At 43.6% G+C, this 21,865-nt stretch overlaps 1 protein-coding gene across 3 annotated transcripts in view; it reads right to left on the bottom strand.

Annotated features, from left to right (window-relative positions):
* The window catches only part of LOC138642931 (carbonic anhydrase 13-like), a 158,263-nt gene that overhangs the window by 3,677 nt on the left and 132,721 nt on the right, over positions 1 to 21,865 (bottom strand). For all 3 annotated transcript variants that reach the window (XM_069731555.1, XM_069731557.1, XM_069731556.1), the window contains exons 3-6: positions 19,514 to 19,632; positions 17,906 to 18,001; positions 3,834 to 3,896; positions 1,547 to 1,702 (exon numbers count right to left, since the gene is read on the bottom strand). In XM_069731555.1, the coding sequence (XP_069587656.1) occupies positions 1,547 to 1,702; positions 3,834 to 3,896; positions 17,906 to 18,001; positions 19,514 to 19,632 (434 nt within the window). The remainder of the gene's footprint in view (positions 1 to 1,546; positions 1,703 to 3,833; positions 3,897 to 17,905; positions 18,002 to 19,513; positions 19,633 to 21,865) is intronic.

Below are 21,865 nucleotides of genomic sequence, written 5' to 3'. Positions count from 1 at the left end.
TTCCCTCTCATCTTGCCTCATGATCCTTCTATTCACTTCAAGGTAAGACGAGCTGTCAGCAAAGTGAGTTGCCAGATGCTGAATTTTCTAACAAGTCTTTTCTCTCACTTCAGAGCTGGATTCACATCTTCACTGCTCAGTACTTGTATATAATAAAGACAACAAAATGAAGAAAGTCGGCCCTCACCCCTTTTTTTTTGGAAGATACTTCAGTCATTTTTAATTTCCATTTGATTCAGGACAATGACAGAAAAGTGCCTTGACCAGTAGAAGTGCAAACCAAGAGCGAAAAGTTCGTTGTCAGTCATGTCTCTTTTTTGGAATTCACTGCACCTGCTGCCATGCTGCTAGCACTGTTGCACTTTTTTTGTCATTGTCCTGAATCAAATGAAAATGAAAAAGGACTGAAGTGTCTTCCGAAAAAGGGGCGAGTGCTGACTTTCTTCATTTCGCTGTCTTGATTATTAACAGTCTTATGTCTATGCACCACCCTGAAGATTTATTATAGTGGAGGCTGCAACATTGGTTCAAGGTGTCCATATACTGGATAAAAGCTTTGTATTTGGTGCCCCAACATTCCACTACAGACTTGTATATAATCTCCTCCTTGCCTCTCCTGCTTTCCTGTGGCAACTAAGGAATGAAGAACAAGACTCCCTCTTTGTGTTGTGTATGGGAGATATCAAAGCAGCTATTTTACGCACACAAGTTCAGAGTCAATTATAAATTAGACACTGAAGAGGGGAAAACTAGTGAAAATAAAGGATATAGGTCTTTCAATGACCAAATGTTGCGTCATTCCTCATGTCCAAACACAGAACAGCTAATTCTGGAAAGCTACTTGAAACTATAGTCATCTATGAAGAAACTTGCAAAAACCCTGTATAATGAAAGGATGACTGCATATCTCAGGGGTGCTAAAGCAATGACTTGTGCCGCAATTCCAGATAAAGCCTATACACAAGCGGCACTATTAATCTTTTTTCTTCGTCTTCTCATATAACCCCTTTAAAAGGAACTGTAAAGTCTATAAAACAAGAAAGAAAATGAAATTACCAACAAAAGTAATATTCCATAATCTAATCCCGTTCTTCAATTTAACGTAACAATATATAGGTTTGATAGTTCACCGCCAATCTTCACGCTCCATGGTCAGTTTGACGCAGAAATTAAAGAAATACAGCTCAAGTTTTTGTGAGGATCAAACGTGTGATGGACGTTTTTAGAAGTTCTAAATTTTAATCGATAGGGTAAAACTAAAAATGTCTTCTGGCTGTAGTATACTTTGAAGAACCATCCAAGGACCACGGCCTGAGATGAGACTAGTCCGGCTGGATTCTCCTAGGACTGCAGAAGATGAGTGATAGCTCTCTTGCTATGAGAGAAACCTATCAATCGTCTCTACCAGTGCTGGAGCTTTAAAGTAGACTTTCTCTTCCAGGCTCAGATTTATGCTGCCCATACCGTGATACCAAGCTGGCGATACGTTCCCTTTCAGTATGTGTTGTTTTTGTTGTTGTTGTTTTTGTTGTTGTTTTTCACACACCTGTTCTGAGCTAATATGTATTGCTTCCTGGAAGATAATCCATGTCACACATTCTAGGTAAGGACTTGTTGTTAGGGAACCTTGGTATGTCCAGTAATTTCGGTCATTTGGTAGCAAACTTGAAACATTGAATTTTGTGAAGGGGCATTCTTTATCCTAGAAAATATATAAGCAGTGGTTAAAATAGGAATCATATACATTACATATGTATGTACTGTATATCTAGCTATAAGCTCATAATAGGAGACAGACATACTTATTTTTGGTCCAGTATTTTGGCCAAAAAGCAGTGTGCTCTAGGCATGGTGTTTATTCAACAAAAAACATCAGACCCACAATAGATGTACACATAGCCATGCATAACATTCCAATCTTTGGACCAGGAGGCTGCCGATGGTGCAGCTCTCTTGAATTCTCTGTGTGCCAGTACCTATTGTTTAGCAAAACCTGCGACTAGGCTTCATTGAACATGATGTTTTACAACAGGTCAAAATGATCATATCCCATAGCAAATGGCAATAAGTTACACACTTCTGTTCATCCTGCTCAAACTCTTGCACAACTGACAGTATGGCTCCAAGTGAAGTTAACAGGTTGTTTTGCTGAAATGTGCCTACTGGGAAAATGTTTTCCTTTCATTTCCTCGGGCTTCTCTGAATCCTTTCCTAGATGTCTACAATAGCTATCTAAACATATAGTTATCTATTTTTTTCGTCATCGGCTGTGGGTCTTGTGTGATGCCTTTTCCACACTGAACCTTGTACACTGCTTTTTAGAGCAGCATAAATGTTGTGGAGGCCAGGCCCCACTGACTAAAGCTTTGGTAGATCTCCCTTCCCATTATTATATAAGGCATCACACTGCTCTATGTTTTGCTTCTGTGGAGCACTTGAAGGACTAATAAGGACTGGCCAGTGAAGGATCCTACGTTTAGACACCATCATTTATTAAGTGCTGCCATTAAACAAATAAATGCTTTGTAGGACTTTAGAAATACATGTCCATAAAATATGAATATATTGAGAGGTACCAGAGACCTAGCTTTCCTCCTATTAGAGGATGACTCAATTGCAAACCTTTTTCCCAGGGAGCATCATCTGGCAGGCAAGTTTCCCTAAGCCAGCTTGGCTGTCTCCACAAAGAAAAACAGTATCGCACATTTCCATCCAAGTCCTCTCCCACAGCCAAACAGTATCCTACTCTGTACTGACCCTACTCTAGGGCAAACGTGGACGTAACAGTCTACGAGTGGGTGTCGTTCTTTTGGAAAATACCCTGATTTGGTTAAATCACCCAATCATGTGACAAGACTTGATAACTACTTATAGACTGGCAAAACTCTTAAAACTTTGGACTGGTTCGCATCTGACTCTGCAATGATGTTTTAGAATGAGATTGCTCAGCTGCAGGAACAGGAAGAAGGCTATCAGAGATGACCAGACTCGTAAAGAAAGCAAGGATGGTTTATTACCATCTCGGCCTTCCTGATCTCTGTATACACAGGACTGAGTAGGAGCTGTATACATGGTTCAAAACATCTCTTCTTCCTCCTATCTCAAGAACACTGCTCATGCCCTGAATGGCATTGGTGACACCAATCTCGCTTCACTGTGACTGGCTGTAAAGTAGGATCAGTGACAACCTACAATCTACCTGGTCAAGCACAGTGCGTTGATGTAGCTGGGGACAGTACATCTGTCTTCATTGTACATGACCAGGAAGGCAGAACATCATGTTCATGGATGAGAGTGTCTGAACCCTGAAGGTGATTGCAAGATCTCTGGGTTTGATAACAAGATCCAAGGTAGGTAGGACTAGTCAAGGGGCATCAACGCCCCATCTGACTAGCCCTGGATCACTTGCATGCCACAAGCCAAATTTATAACTTGTTTTTTTTCGCCTTAGACATAAGTGAATGGCACATAAAGGACCTTCTTATTATCCAGGAATAGACTTGAACAAATTTATGATGGGGGTTTAGGAGGAACTCGGGAGTGGACCAGGTCTCTTAAAAACTGCATGTATGAAAAAAATGTGCCTTGTTATGAATGGGGGAAAGTGACTCCATCTTGCAAGGAGTCGGAGACTTACTGTGCATTGTAGCTACCTCCCATAGGTGGCAGTGGAGTACTTCCTTTTTGATCTGCACCATCAGGATTAGAAACAAGTCTGTGACTATTCCCGATCAGAGCATACTGTTGACTTTTGTACCTAGTTTTTCCAGTCTTGTCTAGTTCTTTAGTTCATAGTCTGAATGTACCTTATTCATAGATAAACTGGCACATACCTTTGTTTTCACCAGGTCCAGATTATCAATGATATATTGAATGACTGGATTCGGCTCTCCAATCTGTTAAGAAATGATTTCATTTATTGCACTTAGATAATTTTTATTATTCAGAACTAGGTGAGTGGTAACTAAACTTTGATCTACAATTACGGTATACAGTAAACGTTATGAATGACACTACTTGAGTAAACCTCAGATCATTAAATGAAGTCTGTCACCCCCAAAATGCAAATTAAACTGCTTATAAAGTTATGTATTGGCCCTAGCCTTTCTGAAAATCATACCTGCAGTATACATTTCAGTATTTTAGTGACTTGAGGAAAAGCGTTCTATTTCATATAAGGGTGCATAGGCACACCAGTGGCATGACCAAGGACTCCATTATGCCCCCTTAATTTTCATTCTGAGCGCTTCCCGTTACCCCGATTGGCAGCGCTCACTTGCCCAGAGCAAGCAATGCCTGAACTCATTTTGTGGCTCACGCAGTGACATTTTGGGTGCGCTTTCTTCTCTGGCTCCTATCTGTGGACGCCTGTCGCTACACTTGTGGGTGTATCTATGTAGGGAGCTAAAAGTTGGACCATTCTGGATCCCAACAATCAATAGTGCTCACTGCTCAGACCTAACGACATTTATATGTATGGTATATGGCTAGTGTTACCCTCCAGATAATTGGGATGAGATCCAGAATGGTAGCTGTAATTTAAGGAAACCTAACAGAAAGGGTTACTTCTCCTCCATTGTATGAGGAGTGGCTTTTCAGGATCTAAATACCATTCTTAGTGATCCCTGTATTACCCACTAAGACTGTAGCAGTGCATCCCAACATGGGCAAGGAGAGCAGGGAGGAAGAGGAGAAGGGGGACCTATTTTCCTCTTCCACCTACCTGCTGTCTCTGCAGCTGCTGGTGTGTTAGTCCTTCAATCATGGCTCTGTGGCGTGACACTAGCATGTCATTGGAATGCTTGATAGCTGTCCTGTACCCAATCGTTGCATTAAACATGTGTTTTAAACATACTATAGGAGCAATACATGGATCCTTAAATACATTGCTGAGAGCTGATAAAGTTGCCTGCTACCTTGGAGGAATTAATCCAGCCGTCAGTTTCCCTTTAAATTGATTGTCATTTGGCAAATTTCTTAAAGAATGAAACAATTGAATAGATTGCTTACAGTAAAGGTACCGTTACACTAAATGACTTACCAACGATCACGACCAGCGATACGACCTGGCCGTGATCGTTGGTAAGTCGTTGTGTGGTCGCTGGGGAGCTGTCACACAGACAGCTCTCTCCAGTGACCAACGATCAGGGGAAAGACTTCGGCATCGTTGAAACTGTCTTCAACGATGCCGAAGTCCCCCTGCAGCACCCGGGCAACCAGGGTAAACATCAGGTTACTAAGTGCAGGGCCATGCTTAGTAACCCGATATTTACCCTGGTTACCATTGTAAAAGTTAAAAAAAAAAAAAAAGTACATACTCACATTCCGATGTCTGTCATGTCCCCCGGCGTCAGCTTCCCGCACTGACTGTGTTAGCGCCGGCCGTAAAGCAGAGCACAGCGGTGACTGTTTTTTTTTTACTTTTACAATGGCAACCAGGGTAAATATCGGGTTACTAAGCGTGGCCCTGCGCTTAGTAACCCAATATTTACCCTGGTTACAAGTGAACACATCGCTGGATCGGCGTCACACACGCCGATCCAGTGATGACAGCGGGTGATCAGCGACCAAAAAAAGGTCCTGATCATTCCCCAACGACCAACGATCTCCCAGCAGGGGCCTGATCGTTGGTCACTGTCACACATAACGAGATCGTTAGCGGGATCGTTGCTACGTCACAAAAAGCGTGACGTTGCAACGATATCGTTAACGATATCGTTATGTGTGAAGGTACCTTAAGATTGTGGCCCCGATTCATCAAAGTGTTGACTCCAGAAATCTGTCGTAAAAACACTTTAAAATTTGCAACCTTTGCAGTTTTCACACCATTTTTGGCCAGCTCTGCAAAAATGGGCTAAACTGGGGTGAGATGGGGCTTGGCAATGCCTGCTTGTCAAATTCATGACTTGCTGTGGTGTACATTAGGCCACGTTTAGTATTTGCTCAGTGTTTTACCTCAGTATTTGTAAGTCAAATTCAGGAGTGGAATCAATCACAGGAAAAGTATAATAGAAACATCTCACCTCACCACTTCTGTATTTCTCACCCAATCCCAGTTTTGGCTTATAAATACTGAGGTAAAAAACTTACCAAATACTGAACAGGTGAACATGGCCTCATGCCACAAATCTTACTAGAGCCTCTGGAGGAACATGAAACTTTTAAGATGCACCTGGCATCTAAATAAGAGGTGGCCCCCTCCGCAAGACTGGCGTGAATAATGCCAGACTTGCTGAATCGGGGACGATGTTCACATGCCGGTACGGAGAACAGTCAAATGGAATTAATACGGAAAATGGATCTATTTCCTAACTGAAGTGCACAGAAACAGAGGAGTCCTATTGGTTATTATGGGGTTGAGTTGCCCACCTGGGCAGTGGGGTACTCGGTACTGGGTCGGGTCACACTTAAAGGGGATGTCACTGTGGCTGCGACCCGGTCTGTGGCCCTGGGCGCCAAATTAAAGGGGGGAAAGGTCTTTTAGAGGGTTGTTAAAGTTTGTGTTCCTGACGCCACCTGTGGTTCTCGGTCAGAGGGGACCGACACTTCTTAAAGGGGCCCTCTGGGGTGATGTTACTGCAGCATAGATGTGATGCTTCCCACAGGTGAAGCGGGGTCCCCAGGGCTCCCAGTGTGCTGGGCAAGGATGGTGTATGCCGGCAAATAAATGGAGGACACACAGTTGTCACGTCTTTACCTGGTTTACTGATGGTAGCAGGCCACAGTCCAGGGTACCAGGAATAGGTGATTATATAGTCCGGCCGGCCTGGAGGCAAAGTTAGATCCCTCTCCCAGATGAGATCCGTAAGCCTTCCTACTCGCGCTCGTATGCGGGGTCCTTGCTGCCTGTGGCTTCTGTACAAAGTCCTCACTCTCCTAGGGCAGTTACCTGTATGATGGGCAGTGTGAGCCTTTTTACAAGGTCTCTATCATGACCTGGGCTCCTAGTGTACTGCTGCACCTTCAGGTGTGGTGTGGGCAAATTACATACAAGTCCTATGCCCTCCGGTTCTGCTGTGCGACCTGGAGTACAACACAGTGCCCGGTTCTTGTGCTTCGGCTCTGAGGGTGCCCAGCCACAGTTCCCCTCTGAGCCCCTTTCCTTTCTCTGTGCTTCTTTCCTCAGATGCTTTACTACATTCAACCCCTTGGGTTCACTTCCTTTGCTGGAGCTGCAGCTCAGTTATGGCTGCACTGCTCCGCTGTCTGCTCTCACTTCACTGTCTGCTCTCTCTCCTCTCACTTCCACTGTCTCTCCAGACTGAACTAACTCTTCCTCCAGACCAGCACACTTAAAGCTGGGGAAGCTCCCCTGAATCCGGTTTCAGAGCTCCCCCTTCTGTCCTGGATTCAGATTGTGTTGTATGTAGATGGTTACCTGGTAAAAGGAATCCTCCTTGCCTCCAAGCATGACATTACCCTCCCCGAAGGGAAGGCAACATCACTGTAACAACGGTTACCTGAGGTGTTACAGGGTCTGTCTGGTTACTGTTTGGTGTCAGCTTTTTAAATAGAAGAAAAAACTCTGCAGATTTTCTTCCATTCTAAAAACAGACATATAATGGAAACCTGACAGACCCCATAATAATCAATGACGTCCCTATGCTTTAGTTTCCATCAGTTAGCAAATGGATCCATTTTGGATATTAATTCCACTTGACTGTTCCTACAGAGAAACGACAAATGGACGTGAGACAAATAAAGAGCCCCTGGAATAAAATGCACTGAAATGTCCAATGAGAGCTGGAATAGAGGGCTATTTATCGGTCTTATTGGCCTGGGCAGATACATTTTTCTTCATATTAATTATTAATGGTAGAAGAAAGCTTGATGAATAAATTGCTTGTCTTTCAATTAGGCTGTAAACCACTTAGGATTTATAAACATGAATTGTAAATGTCCTAACAGATCTGACTTCTTTCCAGGTACTTGGTTAATTTTTATGCCGATAGGAAACATGAGATCCCCACAGAAATACCAGAAGGTTACACAGAAGATTGTTAAAAAGAGAGGCTAATGCCACTGTGTATTACATGGGTGTGGCGCCCCAGGGTCCTGGTCGTCACAGTAGCATTGCTTTCCTCACATGGAAAGTGATGTTACGCTGGAAGCGATGAAGGATATCTTTTATCAGGTAATCTTAAACTGTAAAGCGCTGAGGAATATGTTGGCGCTATATAAATAAAGATTATTATTATTATTAATCACCATGCACACAATATGTTCACACTCCAGGCCACAAGGGGGAGCTTTTGATCCTATTTCTAGGTGATTCCCCTGCATATGCATATATATTGTGGTTTGGAGGGAAAGACAGGTCAGATTGTCAGAGAGACAGAAGAGAGCAGACCGACATAGAGTGTCAGAAGGTCTGAAGGGGCTGTGTAGTCTGAAGTACTACAGCCCCTGGAGAAAGAGACATACAGAAAGAAAGGACATCGCTCAGTGAGAGTGAAAGAGAGCGAGGCACAGGCGAGGACACCAGGGGGAAGACAGCAGTGAGCAGAGTGTCTCCCTGGCAAAGCGCAGATAACCGGTAGCTGGCACACTGAGGTTGTAAGGGACTCTAGGACTTACATCAGAGACCGGCAGGACAGCTGAACTGCAAGTTACCTGTCCGCCACACACATCTGAAGACACAGTAACACATAGAGCCTGGGGTGTGATAGAGTCCCTGTAAAAAGGCTCAAGTTACCTGTCATACAGGTATAATCCTATCCTATATGGTGGACAGAGAGAAGAACTGTGAGGACCTTATCTGAAGCCATAGGCAGTAAGGGACTACAACACCACTGTGCTAGAGGAAGGCTTTTAACTCCACCAGGTAAAAGGGGACTCTGGATAAGCTTCCAAGCCGGCCGGACTCTGCCTTCCCTGTGATCTGGTACCCTGGACTGTGACTGCCTGAAGTCTTCAGTAAACCAGGTAAAGAGACTGCAAACCTGTATCCTCGTTCTTAACTGCACCATTCACCACGATCTTCCGTCTACACACCGGAAGCACTGGGGACATACTTCACCTGTGGGAAGTTATACCATCTAGCTGCCATAACATCACCCCAGAGGACCCCTTAAAGCAGCGTCGGTCCCCACTGACTGAAAACCACAGGTGGCGTCAGGAACATAAACTTTATTCAATTTCCCCTTTTACATGGGCGCCCAGGGCCACGGACCGGGTCGCCACTGTGACATCCCCCTGTGAACACCAGACCCGGAACCGGATACCCCACAGCCCTGGCGGCCGACTCATGGGTGTCCATATAACTGACCTGGTGGCTTGCTGTGTCCGCAGGAGAAATTTCTGACCACTACAGCTTCTCACAGAGATAACCAGATAGGGCAAGTCCTTCAATAATTTATTAATGAATATTCCTTTAAAAGGTTATTCCCCCCAAAAAAAACAAGTTGGACAGGTAATACCTTGCTGATTACTGAGGGGAAGTTGGGCGTCGGACTGCTGAGACCCCCAGTGATCCGAAGATTGTAGCTTAGGAACCTGAGAACTTGCATTTCATCAGTTCTGAATGGAGAGGTGTGCATTTTTTGATCAAGAACTGTATAGGCCATCCACCAGTGACCAGGTAACATAACTGGATGGACCATAACTATATTGACTCACCTCTCTATGTGCCCAATCAGACCTCAAATGACAATGGAAGAGATTAGATCTGGCACAGCTCTAAATTAACCAGTCTGGGAAAGATTGTGCATAGCCAAGGGGGCTGCCGCACGCCCGCACCCCACAATGACCAATGCAAAATAACATGAGGCAGTTCACCATTATCCACCCATCTATCCCAGACTGTTTTTAATTAGAGCTAAGCTAGATCTTATCTCTTCCCCAGTTCATTTGAGGCCTTCAGGCATATGAAGAGGTGAGTCACTAGAGTTAAGGTATCTTCACACTAAAGGTACCGTCACACTTAGCGACGCTGCAGCGATACCGACAACGATCCGGATCGCTGCAGCGTCGCTGTTTGGTCGCTGGAGAGCTGTCACACAGACCGCTCTCCAGTGACCAACAATGCCGGTAACCAGGGTAAACATCGGGTAACTAAGCGCAGGGCCGCGCTTAGTAACCCGATGTTTACCCTGGTTACCATCCTAAAAGTAAAAAAAAACAAACAGTACATACTTACCTACAGCCGTCTGTCCTCCAGCGCTGTGCTCTGCACTCCTCCTGTACTGTCTGTGTGAGCACAGCGGCCGGAAAGCAGAGCGGTGACGTCACCGCTCTGCTTTCCGGCTGACCGACGCTCACAGCCAGTACAGGAGGAGAGCAGAGCACAGCGCTGGAGGACAGACGGCTGTAGGTAAGTATGTACTGTTTGTTTTTTTTTACTTTTAGGATGGTAACCAGGGTAAACATCGGCCGTAAAGCAGAGCGGTGACGTCACCGCTGTGCTCTGCTTTACGGCCGGCCGGCGCTGACACAGTGCAGGGAAGCTGACGCCGGGGGACGTGACAGACACCAGAATGTAAGTGTGTAGTGTTTTTTTTTTTTTACATTTACACTGGTAACCAGGGTAAACATCGGGTTACTAAGCGCGGCCCTGCGCTTAGTTACCCGATGTTTACCCTGGTTACCAGTGAAGACATCGCTGAATCGGTGTCACACATGCCGATTCAGTGATGTCTGCGGGGAGTCCAGCGACGAAATAAAGTTCTGGACTTTCTTCCCCGACCAGCGACAGCACAGCAGGGGCCTGATCGCTGCTGCCTGTCACACTGGACGATATCGCTAGCGAGGACGCTGCAACGTCACGGATCGCTAGCGATATCGTCTAGTGTGACGGTACCTTAAGCGACGCTGCAGCGATACCGACAACGATGTCGATCACTGCAGCGTCGCTGTTTGGTCGCTGGAGAGCTGTCACACAGACAGCTCTCCAGCGACCAACGATGCCGGTAACCAGGGTAAACATCGGGTTACTAAGCGCAGGGCCGCGCTTAGTAACCCGATGTTTACCCTGGTTACCAGTGTAAATGTAAAAAAAACAAACACTACATACTTACCTTCAGCTGTCTGTCCCCGGCGCTCTGCTTTCCTCTGCACTGTGTGAGCACAGCGGCCGGAAAGCACAGCGGTGACGTCACCACTCTGCTTTCCGGCTGACCGGCGCTCACAGCCAGTGCAGGAAGCAGAGCACTGGGGACAGACAGATGAAGGTAAGTATGTAGTGTTTGTTTTTTTTTACTTTTACGCTGGTAACCAGGGTAAACATCGGGTTACTAAGCGTGGCCCTGCGCTTAGTAACCCGATGTTTACCCTGGTTACCAGTGAAGACATCGCTAAATCGGTGTCACACACGCCGATTCAGCGATGTCTGCAGGGAGTCCAGCGACGAAAGAAAGTGCTGGCCTTCTAGCTCCGACCAACGACATCACAGCAGGATACAGATCGCTGCTGCGTGTCAAACACAACGATATCGCTAGCCAGGACGCTGCAACGTCACGGATCGCTAGCGATATCGTTGTGAAGTTGTTTAGTGTGAAGGTACCTTTAAGGTCCATCCAGTGAGATCACCTCCTCACTAGTGGAATATTGGAATTCATGTACTTGTTAATTGCAGAGTGGTCACAAAGTATGTGCACCTTCACATGAATTTAACACTATAGGAGTGCTGGCCTTGTCCTATATTTTCTGTTTCTAGCATTAGATAGATGTATTATTATTTTAGAAGAGCTTAACCCCACCTCAGTACAGGTTCATTGCTTAAAATAAGGGCTCGTGCAGATGAATGTATTTTCGGTACAAGTGTGATGGGCTTAACCTCTTTACCCCCAAGGGTTGTTTGTACGTTAATGACCGGGCCAATTTTTACAATTCTGACCACTGTCCCTTTATGAGGTTATAACTCTGGAACGCTTCAACGGATCTCGGTGATTCTGACACTGTTTTCTCGAGACATATTGTACTTCATGATAGTGGTAAAATTTATTTGATCTTACCTGCGTATATTTGTGAAAAAAACGGAAATTTGGCGAAAATTTTGTAAATTTTTGAATTTTTATGCAATTAAATCACAGAGATATGTCACACAAAATACTTAATACGTAACATTTCCCAAATGTCTACTTTACATCAGCACAATTCTGTAACCAAAATTTTTTTTTGTTAGGGAGTTATAAGGGTTAAAAGTTGACCAGCAATTTCTCATTATAACAACACCTTTTTTTTTTAGGGACCACATCTCATTTGAAGTCATTTTGAGGGGTCTATATGATAGAAAATACCCAAGTGTGACACCATTCTAAAAACTGCACCCCTCAAGGTGCTCAAAACCACATTCAAGAAGTTTATTAACCCTTCAGGTGTTTCACAGGAATTTTTGGAATGTTTAAATAAAAATGAACATTTAATTTTTTTTCACAAAAAATTTACTTCAGCTCCAATTTGTTTTATTTTACTAAGGGTAAATGGAGAAAATGGACCCAAAACATTGTTGTATAATTTGTCCTGAGTACGCCGATACCCCACATGTGGGGGTAAACCACTGTTTGGGGGCAAGACAGAGCTCGGAAGCAAAGGAGCGCCATTTGACTTTTCAATGCAAAATGGACTGGAATTGAGATGGGACGCCATGTTGAGTTTGGAGAGCCACTGATGTGCCTAAACATTGAAACCCCCCACAAGTGACACCATTTTGGAAAGTAGACCCCCTAAGGAACTTATCTAGAGGTGTGGTGAGCACTCTGACTGACCAAGTGCTTCACAGAAATTTATAATGCAGAACCGTAAAAATAAAAAATTGTTTTTTTCACAAAAATTATCTTTTCGCCCCAGATTTTTTATTTTTCCAAGGGTAAGAAAAGAAATTGGACACCAAAAGTTGTTGTACAATTTGTCCTGAGTGCGCTGATACCCCATATGTGTGGGTAAACCACTGTTTGGGCGCATGGGAGAGCTCGGAAGGGTAGGAGCGCCGTTTGACTTTTCAATGCAAAATTGACAGGAATTGAGATGGGACGCCGTGTTGCATTTGGAGAGCCACTGATGTGCCTAAACATTGAAATTACCCCCACAAGTGACACCATTTTGGAAAGTAGACCCCCTAAGGAACTTATCTAGATGTGTGGTGAGCACTTTGACCCACCAAGGGCTTCACAGAAGTTTATAATGCAGAGCCGTAAAAATAAAACAAAAATTTTTTCCCACAAAAATTATTTTTTAGCCCCCAGTTTTGTATTTTCCAGAGGGTAACAGGAGAAATTGGACCCCAAAAGTTGTTTACCAATTTGTCCTGAGTGCGCTGATACCCCATATGTGGGAGGGAACCACAGTTTGGGCACATGGGAGGGCTCGGAAGGGAAGGAGCGCCATTTGGAATGCAGACTTAGACGGAATGGTCTGCAGGCGTCACATTGCGTTTGCAGAGCCCCTAATGTACCTAAACAGTAGAAACCCCCCACAAGTGACACCATTTTGGAAAGTAGACCCCCTATGGAACTCATCTAGATGTGATGTGAGAGCTTTGAATCCCCAAGTGTTTCACTTCAGTTTATAACGCAGAGCCGCGCAAATAAAAAATATATTTTTTTCCACAAAAATTATTTTTTAGCCCCCAGTTTTGTATTTTTCCAAGGGTAACAGGAGAAATTGGACCCTAAATATTGTTGTCCAATTTGTCCTGAGTACGCTGATACCCCATATGTGGGGGGGGAACCACCGTTTGGGCGCATGGCAGAGCTCGGAAGGGAAGGAGTGCCATTTGGAATGCAGACTTAGATGGAATGGTCTGCAGGCGTCACATTGCGTTTGCAGAGCCCTTAATGTACCTAAACAGTAGAAACCCCCCGCAAGTGACCCCATATTGGAAACTAGACCCCACAAGGAACTTATCTAGATATGTTGTGAGAACTTTGAACCCCCAAGTGTTTCACTACAGTTTATAACGCAGAGCCGTGATAATAAAAAATCCTTTTTTTTCCCACAAAAATTATTTTTTAGCCCCCAGTTTTGTATTTTCCCAAGGGTAACAGGAAAAATTGGACCCCAAAAGTTGTTGTCCAATTTGTCCTGAGTACGCTGATACCCCATATGTTGGGGTAAGCCCCTGTTTGGGCACACGGGAGACCTCGGAAGGGAAGGAGCACTGTTTTACTTTCTCAACGCAGAATTGGCTGGCATTGCGATCGGATGCCATGTTGCGTTTGGAGAGCCCCTGATGTGTCTAAACAGTGGAAATCTGCCAATTATAACTGAAACCCTAATCTAAACACACCCCTAACCCTAATCCCAACGGTAACCCTAACCACACCTCTAACCCAGACACACCCCCAATCCTAATCCCAACCCTATTCCCAACCGTAAATGTAATCCAAACCCTAACCCTAACTTTAGCCCCAACCCTAACTTTAGCCCCAACCCTAATTGTAGCCTTAACCCTAGCCCCAACCCTAGCCCTAACCCTAGCCCTAACCCTATCCCTAACTCTAGCCCCAACCCTAACCCTAGCCATAACCCTAACCCTAGTCCTAACCCTAGCCCTAACCCTAACCCTAGCCCTAGCCCTAACCCTAGCCCTAACCCTAATGGGAGAATGGAAATAAATACATTTTTTAATTTTTTTAATTCTTCCCTAACTAAGGGGGTGATGAAGGGGGTTTGATTTACTTTTATAGCGGGTTATTTAGCGGATTTTTATGATTGGCAGCTGTCACACACTGAAAGACGCTTTTTATTGCAAAAAATATTTTTTGCGTTACCACATTTTGAGAGCTATAATTTTTCCATATTTTGGTCCACAGAGTCACGTGAGGTCTTGTTTTTTGCGGGACGAGTTGGCGTTTTTATTGGTAACATTTTCGGGCACGTGACATTTTTTGATCGCTTTTTATTTCGATTTTTGTGAGGCAGAATGACCAAAAACCAGCTATTCATGAATTTCTTTTGGGGGAGGTGTTTATACCGTTCCGCGTTTGGTAAAATTGATAAATCAGTTTTATTCTTCGGGTAAGTACAATTACAGCGATACCTCATTTATATCATTTTTTTATGTTTTGGCGCTTTTATACGATGAAAACTATTTTATAGAAAAAATAATTATTTTTGCATCGCTTTATTCTGAGGACTATAACTTTTTTATTTTTTTGCTGATGATGCTGTATGGCGGCTCGTTTTTTGCGGGACAAGATGACGCTTTGAGTGGTACCATGGTTATTTAAATCTGTCTTTTTGATCGCTTGTTATTCCACTTTTTGTTCGGCGGTATGATAATAAAGCGTTGTTTTTTGCCTTGTTTTTTTTTTTTCTTACGGTGTTTACTGAAGGGGTTAACTAGTGATATAGTTTTATAGGTGGGGTCGTTACGGACGCGGCGATACTAAATAGGTGTACTTTTATTGTTTGTTTTTTTTTATTTAGATAAAGAAATGAATTTATGGGATTAATATTTTTTTTTTTTCATTATTTAGAAAATTTTTTTTTTATCTTTTTTTTACATGTGTGGAAATTTTTTTTTTTAACTTTTTTACTTTGCCCCAGGGGGGGACATCGCAGACCGGTGATCTGACAGTTTGCACAGCACTCTGTCAGATCACCGATCTGTCTCAGAACACTGCAGGCTTCACAGTGCCTGCTCTGAGCAGGCTCTGTGAAGCCACCTCCCTCCCTGCAGGACCCGGATGCCGCGACAGGAGCAGGGAGGGAGGTAGGAAGACCCTCGCAGCAACGCGATCACATCGCGTTGCTGCGGGGGCTCAGGGAAGCCCGCAGGGAGCCTCCTCCCTGCGCAATGCCTCCCTGTACCGCCGGCACACCGCGATCATGCTTGATCGCGGTGTGCCGGGGGTTAATGTTCCGGGTGCGATCCGTGACCACTCCTAGCACATAGTGCCAGATGTCAGCTGCGATAGGCAGCTGACACCCGGCCGCGATCGGCCGATCGCGCTGGACGTACTATTCCGTCCTTGGGAAGTAGGGCCCACCCCACATGGACGGAATAGTACGTCCATTGGCAGAAAGGAGTTAAACATCAGATTGCACTCAGACAATGCTATTCTATGGGGCCATGCACATGTCCGATGCACGATTTGCATCCGATATTCGGATTGCACTCAGCCATGCAAGTCAATGAATCCACGAAGAAAATAGGACCACGCTCGGATGACATCATGGACTGACAGAATGGAGAAGATGGAGCCTTTTTTCTCATCATCTTCTCTTCCGTGAAAAGCACACTATGATCAAATTCTGACCAGAGTGTGATTAGCATAATGGGACCGATTTTCTCTGATGAGAAAAAATTCAGTTGTGTGACCCTAGCCTAAACTTGGAGATATTCTTAATCTAAATATACCAGACATTATAAATTAGATTAGACAATTTTTATTTTTTAAGATGATGCCATTATTTCACACCGGAGATGTCTGCAATAAATTCTGATACTGTAAACCAGTTCTAGGCTTGGAACCAGGTTAGTCCATCAAAAGATGTCATAAAAGGTCTTTCAACACTGCTAACTTTTCCTCTGTAACTGGGGCATGCAAGAAAGCCATGGTTACATGAAAAATAGCCAGTGATGCGATTCTTCCCAACTCTGATAGAAAGATGGGTGTGAAAAGAAAAACTACACCCCTAACCGTGCCTTGTCCTTTTGTGCGCCCTCAAAGATATAATGCCCCTTGTAAAGCCCATTAGTCTTTCCACACAGTTTGTATTCTTCTATGCCTCCCCCATGCAGTATGACACCTCCACAAATGCCCTCCACACATTATGATGCCCTAAAGATGCCCCCACATACACACATGGGTAACCCTCCCACACAATATGATGCCCACCACAGTGCCACTTCTACATCATATGATGACCCACAGTGTCGCTCCTATATCGTATAATGCCCCACAGTACTCCTCCCACACAGTATGATGTCCCCAGAGTGCCCCTTCCACACATTATGATGCCCTAAAGATGCCCCTACATACACACATGGGTAACCCTCTCACACAATATGATGTCCCCCACAGTGCCACTTCTACATCATATAATGACCCACAGTGTCGCTCCTATATCGTATAATGCCCCACACTGCTCCTCCCACACAGTATGATGTCACCAGAGTGCCCCTTCCACACATTATGATGCCCTAAAGATGCCCCCACATACACACATGGGCAACCCTCTCACACAATATGATGTCCCCCACAGTGCCACTTCTACATCATATAATGACCCACAGTGTCGCTCCTATATCGTATAATGCCCCACAGTGCTCCTCCCACACAGTATGATGTCCCCAGAGTGCCCCTTCCACACATTGTGATGCCCTAAAGATGCCTCCACATACACACATGGGTAACCCTCTCACACAATATGATGTCCCCCACAGTACCCTTCCTACATCATATAATGACCCACAGTGCCGCTCCTATATCGTATAATGCCCCACACTGCTCCTCCCACACAGTATGATGTCACCAGAGTGCCCCTTCCACACATTATGATGCCCTAAAGATGCCCTCACATACACACATGGGTAACCCTCCCACACAATATGATGCCCCCCCACAGTACCCTTCCTACATCATATAATGCCCTCAGATTTTCCTCCCACACATTACAATACCTCCACAGGATGATGGCCCCTCAGCTCCTCCCTTGTACATTATGAGCCCCATTTTAAACTGCATATCATTTTGAAAAATCAGGACGGTAACTAGAGCGGCTGCTTTTTACAGCTCCCGTATTAACCAACATTCACAGACTCCTGCATAGAAAATGTGCCATGCTACACAATGATCGACTGAAATTTACGGTACATGTTTGCAGGATTATTTTTTGTATTTTAGGAGAAAATGCTAGGTTTGTAGTTACATATAGTCCTATATAAATGTCAAAATTATTAAATTAATAAATGTATGTAAAACTATCATGGTAAAACGTTTGCTGGATATGTAGAGCGTACCTTCAATAACACACCTAATACAGCCAGGCCGTCGGGATGCTTCACAGCCTCGTCAAAGGACGGGTACTTCTGTGCATTCCAGTGCACTATGTGCATCTTCAAGGGACAAAAACAAATATTTGAAATACTTGACACTTTATAAGTTCTCCACTTATTCTACAAGTACAACTTACATATACGTGAAGAGAAAGTTCAATAGAATTTACCTGATATTATCGTTATTATTTTTCCCCATAACTTAATGATTGATTAATAATGCACATTTAGTTGTTTTTTTTTAAATTGCTTTATCATTATGAGTAGAAAGAGCGGTTGCTAGAAATGTATTTCCCGAGAACCTAGTGATGGTCAAACATTGTATCCCTAGCAATTAATCTCTCTTTTGTATCAGTCTCTCATTACATCCCGAGCAACGAATGTGTCTTTTGAATCAGCATTTCTCTCTGTTTCTGCGCTCCCTCCGGTGCCATACAAGCGCCTTGACGCTCTCTTCCCCTCTCGCAGCAATACAATCTCAGAAACACGGAAGAAGAAGCCGCAGCAGCTTCCTCATCCTCCCGGACTTTTATTTTCCACATTATTCTAGAAGTCAATGATGGAAAAATCAATTCTAAAGCAGAAAAAGCAACAGAAGTAAAAAAATACAGTGGATTTTGTTGTGGGTTCACTACAGATTTCAATTGCAAAAAACACTAAGTGTGAACTCACCCTGAGTGACACTGAGTAGCTATACAGAATCTCTCTTTGATTAGACATGCATATAAAAAGCATACCCTCTGATCAAAATACTATATTGTTATTTTATGCATTCTACCAAATCTTTCTACAGCTGCCCTGGCATCCGGTTCAACAGATATTGTGTTTTTAGGGTGGAAAAAATATGCAAGAAACGGGAGTTGCTTGCTGCAGTTTTGATACAATCAGTGTTTTCTCTTTTGCAGATGTAGCGGTTCTCTGAATGCTAAACTCTGTACAACCCCGCCCACACCACTGATTGACAACTTTCTGCTTACACTGTGCATAGGCAGAAACCTGCCAATCAGTGGTGGGGGTGGGGTTATGCAGAACTCATAAATATGGAGGACTACATGGCAGCAGGGTTACTAGTCCTCTAATGATAATCTAAAAAACAGTGATTTTATTAAAACTAAAAGGAAGTAGCCCAGCAGGCGACACATGGCTGGAATCAGGGTCTCTGTCTCTAAATTATGCTGCTCTCAGATTAGGTGGTAAAAACCTGGTGACAGATTTCCTTTCAGAATTAGATTACTGGGAAATATGTTGCGCTTAAATGAATCTATGGACAAAATCAAGGTCAAGTATGTGTTTTTTCCTGTTTGTGGTGTAAAACATGTTTGTCCGGTAAATCTAGCAAAAAAAATAAACACTGGTCTGGACATGAAAGTAGATCTATCATCACTTTTCTCCTATGAAATAGACCCAGTCCTTTACACAGGTGCTGCGGTGATGCTGAGGTTACGTCACCATTCATGTACTGCAGCATTTTAGGGATTGGAGAACGGAAATCTTTACAGCTGCCAATGTAAGGCTAGGCTGACATGTTATTTGATCTGCTTTTTTTTTTCTCCCCAGACCATAATACCTTACCTCAGCTGGGTATTCGTGTCCATCTATCACGTGCTCAGAGCCATCGCAGTCAGAGGAGCCCCAGTGAAAATGGAACTGACGTAGGCGATAATAACCAGTCAATGGGCCATCACTTATAACTAAAACGCAAAGAGAGTGCAGTCAAACTCACGGTAAAATAATATGTCTTTCTCCAAAACGATGACTGTAGCGTGTACATATGAAAACATCATATTGTAAGGATCAGCACTTATTTACTATGAATTATGGTGAAATTGTAATGTAAACCCCAGAATAATCCCAAAATACCAGGACAGGTCATTAGTAGACATACTTGGGAATACAATCAGTTCCCACAATATCTCATGAATAATTTTAAGTCCACACTGCCAGGACATAAATGTCAGACATAGTCATATAGAGTAGGGTGTATGGATGGGGCTGTCACAAGTCCACACAAGGGTAAAAGTGTCCGAGATTGGAGCCAATAAAGGTCCTAAAAACAAAGCCCCCCTGTGTATGCTACAGACCTACCGCCAAGTGCTCCATGTTACATAGCCAGTGGCACAACTCACATTGAATTCTCAGAAGAAGAAAAAATGGAAAAATTGTGCTTTACATTACACAGTATTATAGCTTCTGGGAGAGCATTTGCTTCTGCACCGAAGAGTTATACTCCAATAGAAAAAAAATGTCTTCCGATCCGGGAGCACAGTGAGCACAGACCCTCCACGGTATATGCCCCAAATATCTGATAGATCCGGGTCACAGTGGTGGAATCCACTTTTATCGTTAGGACTGGGGCCATGTTTTTGGAACTCTACTTCATTTTTATGAGAGTTACAGACAACTTTGCAACGTTAGTAAGACTTTCTGCAGCCCGGAACGACCTGGTGGGAACCGCTTGTATCAAGCTATAATCCAAGAAGAGAATAACCCTATAATATTACTATTCATATTCAATTTCCAACGCTCCAAGGGAGTGTGTCATCCCAAACTGAAAGTGTAAGCTAAGCACGTAGCCTTGTAGAAGATTTCACCCCTATAAAAATCTCACCTGTAAGTGCTCTAATCACTGCCCGCGCTCTGCAAAAAATGAAGATTCATCGGATATGCTAATTACGGTGCTTTGAATATCCTTGGTGTGGCCAAGAGGCTGGATACACTGCTCCGCCCACTGGATCTGCATGTCCCCACCTCCCTCACTGGTGAGTGACAGCATTGGCCTGTATGAAGCAAGAACGGTCTGCAGACAAAGATTAGGTAAGCATGAGCTGTCAATCACCAGTAAGGGAGGCGGGGCATGCAAAACCAGAGGGTGGAACAGTGCACTAAGCACCCTAATTTGCATATCTGATTACACTTCAGTTTCCATAATAGACAGGCAACAATTAGGGCATGTGCACACAAAGACAGTTTTTCTTTAGGTCACAAACATAGGTTTTTCACACAGAAATCCCTTCAGGAAATGCTGTGGCGTTTTGCAGAAGTTTTTGTATTTTTGTCCTGAAGTGTTTTCTGTGCAAGTTTGGTTTACGGTTTTTTACCAATTTTTGGGGGGCTGATTTTCTCACATATTTTTTAAATTAGTAAGCAATTAATCAAATACAAGGCACAAACACCTAAATAAAAAACCACTTGCAATATGCTAGAAAAAAAAAAAACCCAAGCTTCTCTGTGGCAGTTTTGTAGGCTTCCCGTTGACGTCTATCGTAAAGTAGGCAGCGTTCTCATAGCAGAAAGCGCCTGAAGAATGGCCAGCTCACTTCTTTTAAACTCTGAAGCTAATTAAAAGCAATCAAAATATTGAAGAAGGAACGTCAAGTAGTTTTTCAATACAAATGAATAGGAAGAATCTTCCAAGCCTTTGCTGGGCTTTGTTCAAGAACTTTTTGGAACGAACCCTCTTCAAAAGACTCTTCTAATTCCATGTGCAAATACCCTAAAGGTGCAATTTTTTATAGGGTCAATACAGGGCAATGTGCTTAATTTATATTGTCATTTTGGACTAAGAAATGCCATGGAGTTTCTTTCACAAAAGGGTTCATCGTAGTATTTTATACATAAATGGAAAAACATTAAATTATTGTTCCAAGTTGAATTCTTATAAAAAATAGAAATGTATTCATGAAGGTGATGACCAATTGTAGCATTTCATGAGTAGCATATACCGGCTGTCCATGTCTGTGCTGGAGGTGCCATGTTTGCCTCTGAGTTTCTTCTGTGTCACAACTCCATCCCTACCTGTGACGACTACTATGTCTATATACAAAAAAGGTTGCACTCTATCGTGCCAAAGCATGTCTAATATGAAATACATGACATATGAATAGCAAAAATGGCTTTTGAACATTAGAAAAATATTTGAGAGAC

The sequence above is a fragment of the Ranitomeya imitator genome, chromosome 6 (assembly GCF_032444005.1).
Source record: "Ranitomeya imitator isolate aRanImi1 chromosome 6, aRanImi1.pri, whole genome shotgun sequence".
In the NCBI taxonomy this organism is placed as follows: domain Eukaryota; kingdom Metazoa; phylum Chordata; class Amphibia; order Anura; family Dendrobatidae; genus Ranitomeya; species Ranitomeya imitator.
This window is presented reverse-complemented; position numbering and strand designations above follow the sequence as displayed.